Here is a 19,086-nt window from a genome sequence, read left to right on the forward strand (position 1 = left end):
TATATATATATATATATATATATTTATATATATACACACACATACACACTTGTATATACTTATTTGTATGTTTATATTGATATAATAATAATAAAATATAACAATTTTAATAAACTGTTTAATAATACATAAAATGTAATAAATATAATTATATATATTTGATTATTTAATAATTCAGATTTTATTGGTTTTATAATAAATATTAAGAAATGCTTATTTGCAAAATTCAAATGCCAATAATTTACAATCCCCTACACATCTCCCTTCTGTTTATTATTGCTTCCTTTTTTAATGTAATTAAAAAAAGAACTTCCAACATTAGTGTAAAACTATCAGCTCATTTTTAATGATAATGTAAAGTAAATTTGAATTTAATTTATTCTATGCCTTCTAATTCTAAGAATTCTTAAAAAAAAAAATATGGAGAACATACATGATTTATTGTGGGCCTATTTTAAGCATAGTACAGTATATAAAGGAAACAGTCTGAAAACAGTTTTATTTCTATCACCCTCAATTGCTTCTCCTTTGGAGATCTTCTTCAGGCATTTAGTCATGTCAGCCGCAGTCAGCGGCATGGAAGCTGAGATGTTGACCAGAGGGAGGGAGCCGGAGGACGAATCCTCAGCTGGAATACAAAGAGTGAGAGACGGGCTCTGGTGACGATCATCTCACATGTAACTCTGTCTCTCGTGAGGTGAGGTGTTGGAGCTCCTACCGTCTCTGTCCTCAGCAGCGCTCTCAGAGGAACCAGACTTCACAGGCAGAGTCAGTCCAGCGAGCAAAGACTTGAGCTGCACCAGGTCCGGATTCTCAGTGGATAGTCCTCTGAGATTGAGAAAACACAGGGAAACTTTTAACACGAAAAGAAATAACTTACAAAAAGAAAGTAAATGTAGCACTGAGGGCATTTGATAATGCAGAAATCAGAAAGCAAAAAAGGTCTTACTGTAGCACATGTGAGTGTTTCTGAAGGAAAGGCACAGCAGATGCTGCATCATGGGTTATGTACTTTTGGATGAACTGCACAAATTTGTTTAAGATGGGCATACGGGATGATCTCTTGAAGTTCTGCAAGAACATTACATGAAAATGCTGAAAAAATTTTCCCACCAGTAGTTACATTATATCAAACACACATATTAGTTTAGCAGATAAGCAACTGTGAGAGGTCTGCAATCGCGGTAAGAACATCTTTATCATCAAAATGTATGAATGTCACTATGTACTAAAAAAGTGCTAGCAGTGTACATTGCTAGATTTGGTCTACTCTTTCTACCTGCAGTACTTTGATGAAGGACAGCAGACAGTCCTGCAGTGCCCTCTGGTGGTCAGAGTGGAAAATCAGTGGCTGCAGCAGCTCCAGCACAACCAGAACATCACTGAAGAAGGTCAGATGGTTCTGCTGCCTGATCTCCCGCAGGTTCAGATGGATGCGACCGTGCAGGAGCGCAGCGATCATGGGCAGGTGTCTGGAAAAACAAAAAAACAGCTCTATTATGCATTCAGCACATACACTCTTAGACAACACGAAAATTAAAAGGGCCCTATTTACTTTCTTAATACATGTCGTAATGGAATAATTACGAAATAAAAAGTTCATCAACATTTTTATTTATTCTTGTGATTATTTATTCTGATTAGTAAATCTCCACATGCTTTCAGATGGAGCGGCATTTAAAGGGATAGTTCACCCAAAAATGAAAATTCTGTCATTAATTACCCGTAAGACCTTCGTTCATCTTTGGAACACAAAGTAAGGTAGTCTTGATGGAATCTGAGAGCTGTCTGACCCTGCATAGACAGCAACTGTTCCCAAATCCAGAAACGTAGCAAGGAGATCGGTAAAATAAATGTGACATCAGTGGTTCATCCGCAATTATACGAAGCTACGAGAATAGTCATTTTGTGCGCAAAAGAAAAAAAATTACGACTTTATTCAACAATTCGTCTCCTCCGCATCACCCTGGTGCCATTTTGGAGAGTATCACATAAGTAAACAAGGTATGCTGTTCTGTGTCAGCTGCGTCACACGGATCTGTTTCCTACATTGTTGTGATTTGATCTGAACGGAGACAGCATATCCGTGTGACGCCGCTGACACAGAACAGCATACGTCTAGCGGATACTCTCCAAAATGGCGCTACAGGGTGACGCGGAGGAGACGAATTGTTGAATAAAGTAGTTTTTTTTTCTTTTGTGCCCAAAAAAGTATTCGCGTAGTTTTGTATAATGGCGAATGAACCACTTATGTCACATGGATTATTTTACAGATCTCCTTGCTACGTTTCTGGACTTGGGAACATTTCAGTTGCGTTGCTGTCTATGCAGAGTCAGACAGCTCTCAGATTCCATCAAAAATATCTTAATTTGTGTTCCGAAGATGCACGATGGTCTTACGGGTTTGAAACGACATGGGGGCGAGTAATTAATGACAGAATTCGTTTTTGGGTGAACTAACCCTTAAATACACAGAGCCGGAGATCACTGACAAGCTAAGATGAATTGCATTCGATTATGAACACGATTTTGTGTAGCTTGTCAGTGAACTACAGCTCTGTGTATTAAATGCCGCTCCATCTGAAAGGACGTGATGGAGATTTACTACTAATCACAGAACCGGCTTTACTGACGAGATGCGCATGACAATCGCATGCGATTTATCGTGCAGCCCTAAACTGAATGGAAAATCCTTGTGTGATAAACCTGAGTAGAAGCACAGGGTGAGATACGGCCAGTTTCCTGCAGGCCAGACTGGGATCAGACGCGTGGTTCTCAGCTGATTTGGAGTCTCCCGTGTCAGCTAGCAGAGTGAGGAGACGATGCACGAGAACATCCAGCTGAACATGCACATATACCCCACAGACAACAAACAGCATTAATCTTTCAGGTGATGTTAACAGGAAGCTTGTGGCCTGACGTGTCATAAACTGCAGCGGTTACCTTGCAGGTGCTGCCGTCGGCTGCCCCCTCACCGCTCAGGGTGGCCTCTGGTAGGCGGATGTGTTGGATGACCTCTGGGAAGTGCAGGTAGATCTGCAGCAGCAGCGTCTGACACCTCTTACTCATTATACTGGACATATGAACACAATAAATAAGAACCACTTTAACAGGCCAAAAAGCATTCACACACAATAGCTGAGAGTAAGTTATAGATGGTTACAGGAGAGGCTGCATGAGTAATATGTCAAGTACAATGAAGAGTACTTGATGCATAAGCATCAACATTTTTTTATCATCAAGAGTTTGTTAAAATTTGCATGAATGTGTCAGGTCTTGTGAGCAGTTACTGTTTCTTTTCTGTTTTTCACCATTTTTAATCCATTTTGCCCTCACTAGTTCACTTTAAATGGTCCTGTGGTAATTAACATGAAGACATGAAATTGTAAAACTGTATGCAACACTATAATATTAAGTAAAAACCCTATTTAACAATAAAATAATTAGAATATATATTTTAATAACATTATTTGAAAATAACTTTTAATTATCATAATATTTCATAATTAAATCTGCAAAATGCTGTTTAAAATACTCTTAGACTGAGAAAAGAATGTCATGTAGCAGGAAACTTTCCCATTATACTTTTCCCATCATATTTTACATTGTATATTAATAATAATTATTATTGGCCTAAACATTAAATACATAAGACGTACAATAAGAATAATGAATATTACGTTTTTGGTCATTTTAACAATTATTGTAATTATTTATTTCAGAAATAGCAATAACATTTATTTATTTATTTATTTATTTTTTTACTTTAGCAACAATTTTATTTCAGAAATACTCAAAATGCTGTTTATAAAAATACTTTTAGACTCAGAAAAAAATGGCATGTTACAGAAAGACAACTTTGCAAAAGTATTTCATGTCAACCATCCAGAAACCATTAAGTATTAACTGCTTTACGAATAATTATTATATATTGTATTAATAACAATTTTCATTGAGAACAACGTATTAAATAATTATGAATTATAAAAATATTATTAATATGACATATTTTGAGCAATTTAAATAATAATGAATATTACATATTTTGAGCCATTTAAAGGTGCTGTATGTAAGGTTTTGACTGTACTAAAGCATAAAAATACCATAATATGTTGCAGATATTTAAGAAACATGATAAGTTAACATACTTGTTTATCTGAAAAGCAATGCTACAGTCAGTTATTCTCCTTTGAAAATGTGCGTTCCGGGCCGGAATGTCGGTCTCTGTTTTGGTTTGTGAAACCCGCCCACTGCCAGTTTACCCAATTGTATTTCGGCACCCCGAGTTGCCAGTTGGCGGAAAACACAGCGTATTTCATTTCATTCATCGTCAAGTGCACTCGTTCCTGTTGGTGTCGTCAATCTGGCAACCTGCGTGTGCATCAAGTTTGAGGAGGAGGGGCCGGTGAAAAAAAACCCTCTCCAATATTTTGAATTTGGACTGCAATACCTAGTTCAACCACTCGGAGTCAATCCTACATACAGCACCTTTAAAAAAATATTATAATTATTCATTAAATAAAAAGCTAAATCGTTTTATCAACTTTCCAAAAGTATTTTGTCAACTACCCAGAAAGACTATGAAGATTAAAGTGAGAGAGATTAACATGGTCCAACTATAAAAACCAGCCAGTATCAATAACAGACTATATTACCAACAGAAGAACACACGGTCTTGTCTACTTGTCCAATCAAGCCAAGGCCTTCTTACCAACAACTTTGTTGCTTAATTGTGGTTTATGCTTGCTAATCCGCTGTTGTGCTCACAAGCAACAGATACAGAGAGAACGCCAAACAAACACACGACCGTTTATCCCACCAAACACGCGCTTTACATGCCAGCATTACTCAAGCCCATTCTCGACCAGAAGACAGCTTAGCTCGACTTACAAATAGTGCATTTCTGGGAGTCATTTTTTTTGTCTGACCTTGCCCAAAGTTTTTTCCCCCTCATTAAGGGGGTTTAATAACCAAAGGCAAATTCATGAAAGGAAGGGGGGCTGCCACCACAAAGAGCCCCGGTCTGATCTCTCTGACAGCCCCAGTCTGAGCTGCGACTCACAGCAGAAGCCAAAGGAAGAGCCGGAGCCTTAATCCTCGTGCATTCATTATACTACACTGAGCTCTCGAAGAAGATGATCACAGCGCTCAACGACTTCAGCCGCTTCTCGTTTCACACCCCAAGAACTAATTACAGCTCCTCCTGCTATTGTGCCTGATGTAGAGCATTTCTGCCATAAGCAAAGGACTGGCATGGTATCACTTACATTTATCAGCGTCTTTAAGGAGGAAGTTCAGTGCTTTTGCTTTGTAATGGTGGAGAGTGTTTGCAACATGGTACAAACCCTGACCTCTGTCTGACACTGTTGTCCTTGCTGTTTTGGGGGGCTTTTGCATCCACTTTTCCCACAGATAGAACAGTACAGAAATTGTACTTCATGAAGGAAACAGCAGAGCTTTCAAGGCAGCAAGAAAATACTGGTAGTTGTAGGCAAGATAAAGTTTCAGGCTTAAATTCTGATTCAAACTGAAATGCAACCTAAGAATCCTGAAAAAAAAGGTATCACAGGTTCCAAAAAATATTAGACAGCACAACTTTTTCCAACATTGATAATAAATCAGGATATTAGAAATGCAGCCTTGATGAGCATTAGATACTTTAAAGAACATACTGATCCCAAACTTTGTGTGCATGTCATATTTGAAGATAAATCTTATTTAATTACATTCATTATAATTGTTTTAGTTATATATGTAAATGTGCCAACTTTCTCATGTGCTCTACTAAATTGTAATTTACAATTTCTTAAAATGTATAAGTTAATAAAAACCATGAACAGAAAGCACACTTAAGGCTAAAATCATCTACAAATCAAAGTCTACATGTAAAGCAGTTTGAGTTGAAAACTATGGAGAAGAACAAAAACAAGAAGAAGATAGTGGGATCAAGAAACAACACCAACAAGACTTATACCTTTATTTCTACTATGAGCACCAAGACGCAATGTGTCTAAAGCATCTGCACTAACCAACCGCTAGACCATGACTCTGACTACTAAACAGTTGTAACGAAAGTGGCAGCTCACTAGCCATATTATGAAAATAAATCATGTGCATAGAGTTCTTTGAAATATTTTCTTAAAATTATGTAATTTAGATTTTTATTTATTTTTTTGTCATGTACAGACTCAAAGAATGTACCTGTCTCCCCACTTCTTAACACAGCTGATGAGGTACTCTGAGACTTTCTTGACATTGCCCAGGTCTGAGTGAAGACAGCTGTGCAGGAGGGGCAAGCGTGACTGGAGAAGAGAGCAGGAGACCTGGTCCAAAGCGCTCTTGGAGGTGGCTGAGTCACGGCAGCTCAGCTCTGACTCAGACAGGATGAGGTCCACCAGGCTTATGAGCTCCTCAGAAGACAGCTTCAACACAAACTGCTCAGTGCGCTTCTGCAGAGACACACAAAACAACCCCATCTTCTACACTTATGGCCAATATGTGACCCTGGACCAAAACACTTAAAAAATTAAGATTAATAAGCTTTCCATTGATGTATGATTTGTTAGGACAGGACAATAATTGGCCGAGGTGCAACTATTTGAAAATCTGGAATCTGAGGGTGCAAAAAAATCTAAATATTGAGAAAATCGCCTTTAAAGTTGTCCAAATGAAGTTCTTAGCAATGCATATTACTAATCAAAAATTTAGTTTTTTTATATTTACGGTAGGAAATTTACAAACTATCTTCATGGAACATGATCTTTACTAAATATCCTAATGATTTTTGGCATACAAGAAAAATCAATAATTTTGACCCATACAATGTATTTTTGGCTATTGCTACAAATATACCCCAGCGACTTAAGACTGATTTTGTGCTCCAGGGTCATATATACACTTACAAAAGCATACAATTTGTGGCTAAACATTGGAGTTTTAGAGTTTTGGACCACTACAAATTGTGCTTGCATCTGGTTAGCAATATAACTAGTTATAAAAAGTTATAACAAAATTACTTTATTCTTACAGCAGTCAATTTAGCTTGAAATGACTATTGTCTACTCTCTTGTTGGTCCTTAAAATAAACCAGACTGTTTAGGCTACTGTACCTTTAAGACTTCCACATGTAAAGTACATCTGCAGGGTTCGCACACCGTTTGACTAATTAAATTCTACAACTTCTTCCATGATACACGTCATTTATGCTTATTTTCTAAAACCTGCATTCGCAAGAGCAACTTCTAGCCGATAAAATATTATAAGGATAAGCATAACCAGGATAAACTATATTCAAGACTGTGGGAATCTTGACCCTGTTTAAAACTGGCTAAATTATTTGCATGTGAAATAAGAAAATGCAATCTAGCCAAGATGCTGAATAGGTGTTGTTATGTAAATGCATTACAACATAGTGATGTTATATAAACTGTGATCAGACCTGGGGGGTTTTCTGATCTCGCCCCTGCCAAATGCGGGGAATGTGACTGCAGGCCCACAGGAAGTCTAGTGCTGAGGTTGGGTCCAGTCTGGAGATCAGATTAAACGGAGTTACACACACTGGAGATGTGAGAACAGAAAGAGGGGAATGCGTTTAATAAAGAGAGGAGCCAGTGACCTCTGGTCTCTGTGTTTGTTGAGCAGAGAACTGATGCACTGATGTAAGGTGCTCCAGTTGGACTGGTGTGTGAGGAGGGCCAACAGGTATGGCCTGTAGGAGGGGGCCACACTCACACCACTTTTAGCCTGAGACAGACAACGACAAAGTTATTGCATAAAAACGCAATTAAATCCTTTCTGTTAAATCCTTCCAGAAGTCTTTCTCCCATTTTCACAACATTTGTTTTGAAGCTTGAATGTTGGAAAAGGGACAAGAGTGACATTTATATACTTAAGAGTGAATGAATAAACTACTTGTGCCATAAAACAATTAAATGTTCAAAGTAATTGAATTAGCCTGTATTTTATGTTTAAGAAAACAAACGCAAACCATCAAAAATGGGGAATATTAACTGTAAGCTTCATATTTTCTGATTTCTTTTATGTGCTGTGGCACCCTCACACATTTTATATATCAGTTAAAACCCGGAGCCACACCCTCATGATGATCAGTTAGGAGAAACTATTTTACCTTGTTTTGAGCAAAAAGCAGCTTCTGCTGAAGATCTGAGCAAACAGAGGTCACCTCAGGGTCAAGCAACTCCAGCCAGTCAACCAACAGCCCTGAACACGAGCCAGGCTTCTTTGACTCAGTGCTGCCAAGAAGAACACACACACCCATCATCAACCAAGAAAATACACAGGGTTTCCAGCAAATAAATAATACACTTATTAAAACAATGACTCCCAACTAGTGGCACATGCTGTACACCACTGTTCAAATGTTTTGGAGTTGGTAAGATTTTTTGAAAGAAGTCTCTTATGCTCACCAAGGCTTCATTTATTTCACAAAATTCAGTAAAAATGGTAATATTATGAAATATTATTACAATTTAAAGGGGTCCTATTATGCCTTTTCATTTTTTGAATTTTAGTCAGTGTGTAGTGTGTATGTTTGGGCATAAAAAAGACCTACAAAGTTACAAATCTCAAAGGCCACTCCAAAGAGAGATATTTTGTTTTTAAAAAATCCCTTTTCAAGAACTACAACGAACGACTCGTTTGGACTACAGCGTTTGTTTTCCGGGTTTTGTGATGTCACAAAGTGGTGCATTAGAATATCATTAAAAGAAATCCCGCCTACGGAAATTCGAATGGTTGGGGGTTGGGGCGAGGTCAGGGTTAGAACGTTTGGTTGAGTCCATCAGACAAGACGACGACGAAGAAGTGCTGCTGTAGAGTTAGTGAAGCAGAGAAAACCAAGGAGGAGGAGCTGCTGTAGGGTCAAGTTCAGTTTTCGCCATGTCGAAGAAACGCTGTTTTTCCATAAATTGCTGACAGTACAATTCTGCACAATGATGTGATCTGCAGAATTTACACTTCAATTATGAGACTATGGTATAAATAAATTCAACTGTATAACAGTTTCACTTAAATTAATGTTATAATGTTAGAATTGAAGATCAATAAACATAATACATATTACCGTTGCACTTATCTGTAGATAGAAAATGCACTTATTTTTAAGCGGTTGTTGACATCGTATCTAAAACGTGATTTAGCCCCAAAAAAAAAAAAAAAGGCAACAATAATGTCACCACTCTAATATGTGACCCTGGAGCACAAAACCAGTCTTTAGTCGCTGGGGTATATTGGGCCAACAGGTATGGCCTGTAGGAGGGGGCCACACTCACACCACTTTTAGCCTGAGACAGACAACGACAAAGTTATTGCATAAAAACACAATTAAATCCTTTCTGTTAAATCCTTCCAGAAGTCTTTCTCCCATTTTCACAACATTTGATTTGAAGCTTGAATGTTGGAAAAGGGACAAGAGTGACATTTATATACTTAAGAGTGAATGAATAAACTACTTGTGCCATAAAACAATTAAATGTTCAAAGTAATTGAATTAGCCTGTATTTTATGTTTAAGAAAACAAACGCAAACCATCAAAAATGGGGAATATTAACTGTAAGCTTCATATTTTCTGATTTCTTTTATGTGCTGTGGCACCCTCACACATTTTATATATCAGTTAAAACCCGGAGCCACACCCTCATGATGATCAGTTAGGAGAAACTATTTTACCTTGTTTTGAGCAAAAAGCAGCTTCTGCTGAAGATCTGAGCAAACAGAGGTCACCTCAGGGTCAAGCAACTCCAGCCAGTCAACCAACAGCCCTGAACACGAGCCAGGCTTCTTTGACTCAGTGCTGCCAAGAAGAACACACACACCCATCATCAACCAAGAAAATACACAGGGTTTCCAGCAAATAAATAATACACTTATTAAAACAATGACTCCCAACTAGTGGCACATGCTGTACACCACTGTTCAAATGTTTTGGAGTTGGTAAGATTTTTTGAAAGAAGTCTCTTATGCTCACCAAGGCTTCATTTATTTCACAAAATTCAGTAAAAATGGTAATATTATGAAATATTATTACAATTTAAAGGGGTCCTATTATGCCTTTTCATTTTTTGAATTTTAGTCAGTGTGTAGTGTGTATGTTTGGGCATAAAAAAGACCTACAAAGTTACAAATCTCAAAGGCCACTCCAAAGAGAGATATTTTGTTTTTAAAAAATCCCTTTTCAAGAACTACAACGAACGACTCGTTTGGACTACAGCGTTTGTTTTCCGGGTTTTGTGATGTCACAAAGTGGTGCATTAGAATATCATTAAAAGAAATCCCGCCTACGGAAATTCGAATGGTTGGGGGTTGGGGCGAGGTCAGGGTTAGAACGTTTGGTTGAGTCCATCAGACAAGACGACGACGAAGAAGTGCTGCTGTAGAGTTAGTGAAGCAGAGAAAACCAAGGAGGAGGAGCTGCTGTAGGGTCAAGTTCAGTTTTCGCCATGTCGAAGAAACGCTGTTTTTCCATAAATTGCTGACAGTACAATTCTGCACAATGATGTGATCTGCAGAATTTACACTTCAATTATGAGACTATGGTATAAATAAATTCAACTGTATAACAGTTTCACTTAAATTAATGTTATAATGTTAGAATTGAAGATCAATAAACATAATACATATTACCGTTGCACTTATCTGTAGATAGAAAATGCACTTATTTTTAAGCGGTTGTTGACATCGTATCTAAAACGTGATTTAGCCCCAAAAAAAAAAAAAGGCAACAATAATGTCACCACTCTAATATGTGACCCTGGAGCACAAAACCAGTCTTTAGTCGCTGGGGTGTATTTGTAGCAATAGCCAACAACACATTGTATGGGTCAAAATTATAGATTTTTCTTTTATGCCAAAAATCATTAGGATATTAAATAAAGATCATGTTCCATGAAGATATTTTGCAAATTTCCTACTGTAAATATATTACACCTTAATTTTTGATTAGTAATATGCATTGCTAAGAACTTCATTTGGACAACTTTAAAGGCGATTTTATCAATATTTAGATTTTTTTGCACCCTCAGATTCCAGATTTTCAAATAGTTGTATCTCGGCCAAATATTGTCCTGTCCTAACAAACCATACATCAATGGAAAGCTTTTTTATTCAGCTTTATACATCTCATAGAAAGATATATATTTAGAAAAATTGACCCTTATGACTGGTTTTGTGGTCAAGGGTCACACATGTCTTGCAATATCCGTGCGTGCAAAGGTTCTTGTTCAATATTCTCGGGGTCTGAATCCGGCTCAAACTGATATGGCAATATCGACGCCGTCCTTAACTAAACCTGAGCAGACGGAACATGCTGCTTTGGCAGGGGGCCGGGGCAGTACTGAAACGCCGTCTAAGCTGTTCGCCAATCACAACGCACTGGGACAGCTAACCAATCACAACACATTTTGTTTTTCGGAAGGCGGGCCTTCATCAAAGCCAGAACTAATCGAGCCGTTTGTGCCAGATTGGGGAGAAAGGTATTGTAATAATGTAAATTATGTGAAAAATAATGCGTTTTTCGAACCACCAAGCATGAGAGCATGTTCTAGTACACCCCCAAAACAAAATCAAGACTTTGTAAACGAGCATAATAGGACCCCTTTAAAGAGTTTTCTATTTGAATATATTTCTGAATGTCATTTATTCCTGTGATTCAAAGCTGATTTTTCAGCATCATTACGCCCGTCTTCAGTGTCACGTGATCCTTCAGAAATCATTCTAATGTCCTGATTTGCTGCTCAACAAATATTATTATTATGAAATTAAAAACAGTTGTGCTGCTTAATATTTTTGTGTTTTTTGGGATTCTTTGAAGAATAGAAAAAACTGTTTATTTAAAGATAAATATTTTGTAACATTATACATGTTTTTACTGTTACTTTTGATTAATGTAATGCATCCTTGCTGAATAAAAGTATTAATTCCTTAATAATTTTTCCAGACTTAACAGTTGTGTGTGCATATACAGTTGTGTATATACACACACACACATGAAATTAACTTGATATGAACTTGATATTTGATTAAAATAGACAAGACTGTGACTCTGCAGTATTATTAGAGGTGTAAAAAAACAAAAACAAACATTTTCTAGTTTGATGAAGGGGTATTTGAGTCTTACCGTTGGGGTACAAAAAGCCAAAAATGTTTTTCATAGAGTCACACTATGTATGATGTGCATTTAATCTGTGTCTTTGGCCATTCGACAAGGATCAAACAAGTGTAAACCAATTTCGCTGTGTTCCTTCCCCACCTAGAAACAGTATCACCAGCACACAGTAAGGAAATCTGTGATGAGGCAGCGAGTGACTCATTGCGCTCTTACATTTTGGAATCCACCTCTATTTTCACTCCTCGCTCCTCTGTTTCCTGAAGCAGCAGAGAGATCACCATGGCAACTGGACCCGCTGTGTTTCCTGTGGCTCCGGTCTCCGTACCGATGGTCATAAGCAGGGACAACAGCTCCTCTAGATATGGAGACTTCACCTCCATGAGACCCTGCAACACTAAGGCACACAGGGTTTTTGTTTTATAATAATGCCTTCACTCTTGTGAAACACACACAGGTCCAAAAAATGAAAAACAAACCATCAAAGCCAATACCACATCGCAAAAATGAGAACTACCACACGCTTCGCTTCTGAGTAATCCTGTCTGCTAGGCCTCCAGCCCCATCACACTAACTTTCATAAATATGCAAGTCAACCCTTGCCGTTGAAGCCACTTATGAGTTCAGGTTCAGCGTTGCATTTTTCTCCAGCTCTCAGAGAGGCAATAATGCCCCTCACTGCCACTTCTGAGTCCCGTCTGTACGCCAGAGCTTCAGCCAAGTGCAGAAATCCAGTACGAACTGATGACACAAGACACAGTCAACACTGTTCTACTAAGGGGAAGTTGTGGCCTAATAGTTAGAGAGTCGGGCTTGTAACCCAAAGGCTGCGGGTTCGAGTCTCGTGCTGGCAGGGATTGTAGGTGGGGGGAATGTACAGCGCTCTCTCCCACCTTCAATACGACGACTGAGGTGCCCTTGAGCAAGGCACCGCACCCCCAACTGCTCCCCGGGCGCCGCAGCAAAAAATGGCTGCCCACTGCTCCACTGTGTGTGTTCACTGCTGTGTGTGTGCACTTTGGATGGGATAAATACAGAGCACTAATTCCTAGTATGGGTCACCATACTTGGCCACATGTCACTTTCACTTTTTTCACTTTCACTAACTGCTGATCCAGCTAGTTCTGAGCTGTAAGCTTGAATATCTGCTTGCAAACTTGACCTGCACGGCTAAGATTCAGGATTAGGAGCCACTCACCATCTGTGATGTGATGTTTGTGAGAGTACTGAGCTGCCAGAGATTTCAGGAGGCTGTGGAGTGGCCCTGTCTCTGCCGCTGAGTTTTCCAACCACGTCAACATCTGCACAATGGCGTTGAAGAACAGTGAAGAGAAGCCAACATCTTGAGACACCAACCGCTAGAGGAGAAAAAAGGGAATTGGAGTGAGTGAGCAAGCAAAAGGAAGCACCAGTGTCGATAGTGAGTATGTAGGTATGAGTAGGTTATGTGCCTGGTAAAGATGGAGTTGGCGCAGTAGAGGGCAGGAGATCGTATGGCTGTGGTGCATTGCCATGACCAGGGGTCCAGCATGGGCAGAGTTTAGAAGGGCTGCTAAGGCTTGTAGGAGTCGCCCAGCGGCACCACCCTGCTGGATGTGACCCTGTCGTGCCCGCAGCACCTCCTGGGCCAGGGTCTGCTGCAGAGCTAATGACAATGGCCGGACTGGAGGCAGAGGCCAGCGAGGATCCACTTTCAGAGGGAAGAGCTACATGGAGGAAAAAGAATTCAGCAAAAACTATATGGTCACAATCACCATCAAGCCACAAACAGCTAAATGGATATTCTTGAAAATCATTTTCCAAGTTACGATAATTTATACATAATATTATTTGGTAAGTACACTAAAGCCCCGTTCACACCAAGAACGATAACTATAAAGATAACGATATTAGCGTCCACACCAGTAGACGATATCGTCTGTTTATTCTAAGCGCATGACCATCTGCCACTTTAAATTCATACTAGGTTGTCAATTTTTGTATCGTTCATCAGCTGGAAAAAATTGTTTTGAAAGTGATTCCAACGATATCGTTTCTCTTTGTCTTTATCGTTATAGTTGTGGTGTGGATTCTACTATTCTTTAATATTGAGAACGATTTTTAGAACTATATCTTTATCGTTATCTTTATAGTTATCGTCCTTGGTGTGAACGGGCCTTAAGGCTGTACCAATTCAGTTAATATTATGGGATGTTTCTTGTTTTTTATAAAATAATATTGATCATTTGAAAAAATCTATCAATGTTTTTATTATTGATTTTAATGTACTATTAATCATTTAATTTACTTTTTAATTGTTATTCATTATATTTGTAATCATTTTTAATGTATTGTTTTATTTACATTAACTCATTCATCGCTAGAGTTTAATTAGTGAAGACGGTTGTCTGCATAATTGCAAACTCTGAAACAAAGACTCGTCAGCGTCAGTCAGTGACGCTTTGAAGGGTCGTGCCAAACAAAAGTGAAAATAAAACAGATTAAACGGCCCAATATACTTCAAGGAAAATCAAAAAAAGAAGGAAGGGGTGTGACCATTTGGAACAAAATCTTGCCAAAACAAAGGTCTTTTGGAGTTTTAGGGGTTTTAAACAGCTTATCAGTGTAAAATATTCCTGGAACATGACAAACCAATGATATTTGTTCTTGTACATCAAGCATGGTTGAGCTTAAATGTACCATATTTGAGCTAATCTGTGTTCTTCTATGTATGTGCACTAATCAATGTTTTTATATGAATAAATGTATTACATATAAATAATGGATTATACCTCTCTGTTCATATGAATTACTTTTACAATGTATTTATGAACTTTTTGAAGCATCAAATTCTTACTGGAATGGACTTTCAATGGAGGGATAAAAATCTCTCAGGTTTCATTATAATATCTTCCTATGCGTTTCAAAGATGAAGGAAAGTTTCATGGGTGTGGAATGACACAAGAGTTAGCAAATGACAGAATTTTCCTTTTTGGGTGAACTATTCCTTTAAATCTGATCAAGTGTTTCTTACTAAATTCACCCTTTTAATCACAATCCAATAATATGCATATAGTGATGCATTACGGTGTATTAAATTACGACATTATCCAGGTTTTAGTAGAGAGTGATCAAGACACAGCATGCCAAACAGAGACTGACCATGTCAGAAGCACAACTGCTGTGCTATAGCTCTGACAAGATATTATATTATTAATAACCCCTCTAATAAAGCAGCATAAGCATATCAAAGTGAGATGTTGCACCTGTAGTAGAATCCCAGCGAGATCATCCTCTGGGCCGATCACGGGCACCTGACTCACTGCTCTCATCTTCACAGAGCCATGGGGCGTTTCTACGGTAACCTTAGCCCTGCTCACCTCTGAGCTGTCTGTAACACATCAGATCAGCAAAGGACTCATTAGTACAGAATTTAATCACCCTATGCAACTCAAGCGGAGTAAAACAGCACCATTAATCAGTGCTGACAGAACCCCCGGACAGTGTAGGGCATTAGTTCCTGACCTCTGTGCGGAGGAAGTGAAGCACTGAGTAAACTGTGAAACATGTGTCCACCTGTGGCTCCTCTCTCATGCTGGACCTCCACTAGATGAGCCATGTAGTCTAACAGGTAGAAACATCCATGATGTTAGTGTTAATTTACACACACTGAAACATGTGAGAACGGAGTATACCAAATGAAAGTCCTCACTCTTGTCCATGATGTTCTGCTCCAGTGTTTGAGGATCAGGGGACACGGCCTGGTCCAGATACTGTAGCAGTTTGCTCATGCTGGAGACGGGAATCCCGAAGGACTGGACAAACAACAGCAGCTGCTGGGGCTCCAGATCCTGTAGGGCTGCGAATGACCAAAAAAACAAATAAATAAATAAAACACATCAGCTCAACTACAGTACACTACTGGTACAAGTTTGAAATCACTAAGCTTTTTTTTTTTTTAAGAAATGAATACTTGTATTCAGCAAGGACGCATTAAAATAATCAAAACTGACAGTAAAGACATTTATAATGTTACAAAAGATTTCAAATAAATACTTTTTCTTAAAACTTTATATTCATCAAAAAAATACAGAAAAACATTTATCACAGTTTCTACAAAAACATTAAGCTGCACAACTGCTTTCAACATTGATAACAATAAGAAATGTTGAAATCAGCATAATAGAATGATTTCTGAAGGATCATGTGACACTAAAGACTGGAGTAATGATGCTAAAGACTTGGTGAGCATAAGACACTTCTTACAGAGACCAAACTTCTAAACAGTAGTGTATATTGCTCCAAAATCTGTTACATGCCAAAAGTAGTGAAATTTAAAAAAACAAATCACAACCACAGTCAATTCTGGTATTGATTTCTAAAATCCTTATTTCTAAATCCAAGTTATTAATACCTGCATCGACCAATCGGGAAACTTCAGATCGGATCATTCTTAACTTCAGCCAATCGGGCAACAGAAGGGCTTCCTCAGATGTGTCGACCAGGAATGCAGTGGGAAGGGGCTTTTTATCAGGAAACCAGATATCCAACAGTGTGTAGAACTCACTTTCCCCTAAAAAAGTAACAAGCACAGTAGCTTTTACTACAGACAAGTGCAAAATCAACCACCAAACACTGCAACAGAGGAGATACTCACCTTTGGGAGGTCCCAGTGTGAGCAGGATGACCATAGCATGGACCACTAGGATGTGCATGGTGGCCGTTTCTCCTGTGGTCCACCGCAGGAACACTTGATCCTGAGACTCCGACTGTGAGATTTAAAATTTGGTCTTTATTCACGTGCACAAGCAGGAGTTACAAAATTAGAATTTTCAGTTCAGGTATGTGTTCATTAGTACCCAGCTATAGAGATCCTCTCCCTCTTTTGTCTTCCTCATACGACGGATATAGGTGGAGAAGATGGTGATAAAAGCAGAGAGAACGGCATCAGACTCGGGCCTGCAGGAATGCTTGGAAAAGAGGCAGTTCATTATAGTGGAACGCTCCACTATCAGACGAGCCACATCCTGAGAAGACAGGAAACACAAGGCGTGAGAGAAGAGAAAGGTTATACTAGAGCTTACTTCAGGCAAGCTGTAGATTTAGACTAACCAAGGCCAGGTCATTGTGGAGTGACTGCTCCTCCACTGGTGCATGCTGGGAAAGGTAAATCAGGTATGCGCTGATGGTCTGAGGAACAGTCTCCATGTGAATGGCCTGAAAACCCACACAAACACAATAAGCTGAGGAAGTAACAGATACTGATAATCTTGTACTTGTGTAGGTGGACTGACCTGCTGTAAGGCGCTGGACGTCAAGCTTCTAACACTATCAAACAGAGGTAGTTTGGGGAGGTCCTGAAGGAGCCACTGGTAGCCTGGCAGTAGCTCGGCATCTCTGGAGTCCTCCTCCATGAGCTGATCCCTCTCCTCTCCATCTTTTAATGCTCCCTCAGTCAGCACCAGAGACAAACCCTGATACACACATCACATCAACCTTCTTGTTATTATCTTATTAAACTGCGTAAATTAATCTATTACTGGTGGTTGGATTGTAACCACTCTAAGTTCGTCTGCCTTGGGAAAGCTAGCGTGTCTCCGACATACTGATAACACTCGGTGCCTTCTCTAGTGCAGCTCAACCAGGTCTCGTCCCATTCGTCTATATTTGTGATATCACAAATCCCGGACAAAATGCGTTGTAGTCCAAACGAGTCGTTTGTTGTAGTTTTTGAAAAGTGATTTCTGTTCAATCAAAGTGGACTTTGAACTTTGTAACTTTGCAGATCTTTTTTATGCTAAAACAGCAACATTACAGACTAACTAAAGTTGAAAAAGTGAAAAAGCATAATAGGACCCCTTTAATTAACTCCGCACCTTCATGGCCAGCATCCTAGAGGCCACCTGGGAAGAACTGAGACGCCGCAGGAAGTAGTCCAAGACTTCACATGTGGTCTGTTCATCAGCTTTAGGACCCAGAAGTAGGTCCTGGAGCCTTCCAAGAAGCTGCCGCTGTTTCTGCTGCCTCTGACAGGGAAAGATGAGGAGAAAACCAACAAATATAGTAAAAACAGTAATATTGTGAAATATTATTACAATTTAAAATTACTGTTTATTTTTTTATTTTTTATTTTAAAATGTAATTTATTCCTGTGATAGTAAAGCTGAATTTTCAGCATCATTACTCCAGTCTTCAGTGTCACATGATCCTTCAGAAATCATACTAGTATGATGATTTGCTGCCTAATAAATATGTCCTATTATTATCAATGCTGAAAACAGTTATTTATTTTATTTATCTTTATTAGGGGTGTGACGAGTCACGAGACTGGGTTCATGAGAACGAGACGAGATTTTTAGACTTTTTTTTAAAGAATTCCTCATTGATGAAATATATGGGGAAAAAGTATTTTATTAAACTGAAAAACACAAAATGCAAAAAAGTAGGTGCATTTTGAAATCAACTTGTACTTTATGAAATTAAACATCTATTTTAATACATTTTATGCAGTAATAAACAACATGTAAACACTGCAAAATGTTTTGCCACAAACTCAACTCAAAAATTATAAATAGTATAAATAAAAATAAATAATAAACAACACAAACATCCCTTTAAAGTGGAAGTGAAGCAGTCAGTCAAGTTTACATTATTTAGTAAACTGATTTCCACTTTAATAAAAAAATATATAATAAACACGATTAATGTATCCATTCAAAAGAATAAAGCAGTGGTTCCCAAACTGGGGGGCGCGGCTAGGCTGAGGGATAGTTAGGGCCTAAACGGGTTCCTACATTCCGTTTTAATTTTTCTGGATTCTGTTTTTTTCTGTTTTAATTTTTCTTGACTCCTTTTTAATAGTTAAATTAAATTGTATTAATTAAAAAGCATGTCTAATTAATTAAAATCATGAAACTTATACATTTTCACAAATTTTTAAAAAAGTTTAACAAACATTACATGTTTAGGGCCCTATGAAATGTTTT

General features: G+C 38.4%; 1 protein-coding gene across 1 annotated transcript in view; it reads right to left on the bottom strand.

Annotated features, from left to right (window-relative positions):
* LOC107581700 (integrator complex subunit 1) overlaps window positions 1-19,086 on the bottom strand; it is a gene marked incomplete at its 5' end in the record, with an annotated part of 34,874 nt that overhangs the window by 2,687 nt on the left and 13,101 nt on the right. The window contains 23 exons of the mRNA XM_016267323.1: window positions 512-628; window positions 719-828; window positions 950-1,071; window positions 1,280-1,472; window positions 2,707-2,840; window positions 2,944-3,073; window positions 6,202-6,449; window positions 7,439-7,526; window positions 7,616-7,743; window positions 9,688-9,811; window positions 12,338-12,518; window positions 12,719-12,862; window positions 13,320-13,479; window positions 13,573-13,827; window positions 15,367-15,491; window positions 15,626-15,724; window positions 15,813-15,959; window positions 16,515-16,673; window positions 16,758-16,869; window positions 16,960-17,127; window positions 17,213-17,317; window positions 17,395-17,574; window positions 17,977-18,126. Coding sequence (XP_016122809.1) covers window positions 512-628; window positions 719-828; window positions 950-1,071; window positions 1,280-1,472; window positions 2,707-2,840; window positions 2,944-3,073; window positions 6,202-6,449; window positions 7,439-7,526; window positions 7,616-7,743; window positions 9,688-9,811; window positions 12,338-12,518; window positions 12,719-12,862; window positions 13,320-13,479; window positions 13,573-13,827; window positions 15,367-15,491; window positions 15,626-15,724; window positions 15,813-15,959; window positions 16,515-16,673; window positions 16,758-16,869; window positions 16,960-17,127; window positions 17,213-17,317; window positions 17,395-17,574; window positions 17,977-18,126 — 3,379 coding nt within the window. The remainder of the gene's footprint in view (window positions 1-511; window positions 629-718; window positions 829-949; window positions 1,072-1,279; window positions 1,473-2,706; window positions 2,841-2,943; window positions 3,074-6,201; window positions 6,450-7,438; window positions 7,527-7,615; window positions 7,744-9,687; window positions 9,812-12,337; window positions 12,519-12,718; window positions 12,863-13,319; window positions 13,480-13,572; window positions 13,828-15,366; window positions 15,492-15,625; window positions 15,725-15,812; window positions 15,960-16,514; window positions 16,674-16,757; window positions 16,870-16,959; window positions 17,128-17,212; window positions 17,318-17,394; window positions 17,575-17,976; window positions 18,127-19,086) is intronic.

Source organism: Sinocyclocheilus grahami, unplaced genomic scaffold (assembly GCF_001515645.1).
Source record: "Sinocyclocheilus grahami isolate Dianchi unplaced genomic scaffold, SAMN03320097.WGS_v1.1 scaffold37.1, whole genome shotgun sequence".
Taxonomy (NCBI): Eukaryota; Metazoa; Chordata; class Actinopteri; order Cypriniformes; family Cyprinidae; genus Sinocyclocheilus; species Sinocyclocheilus grahami.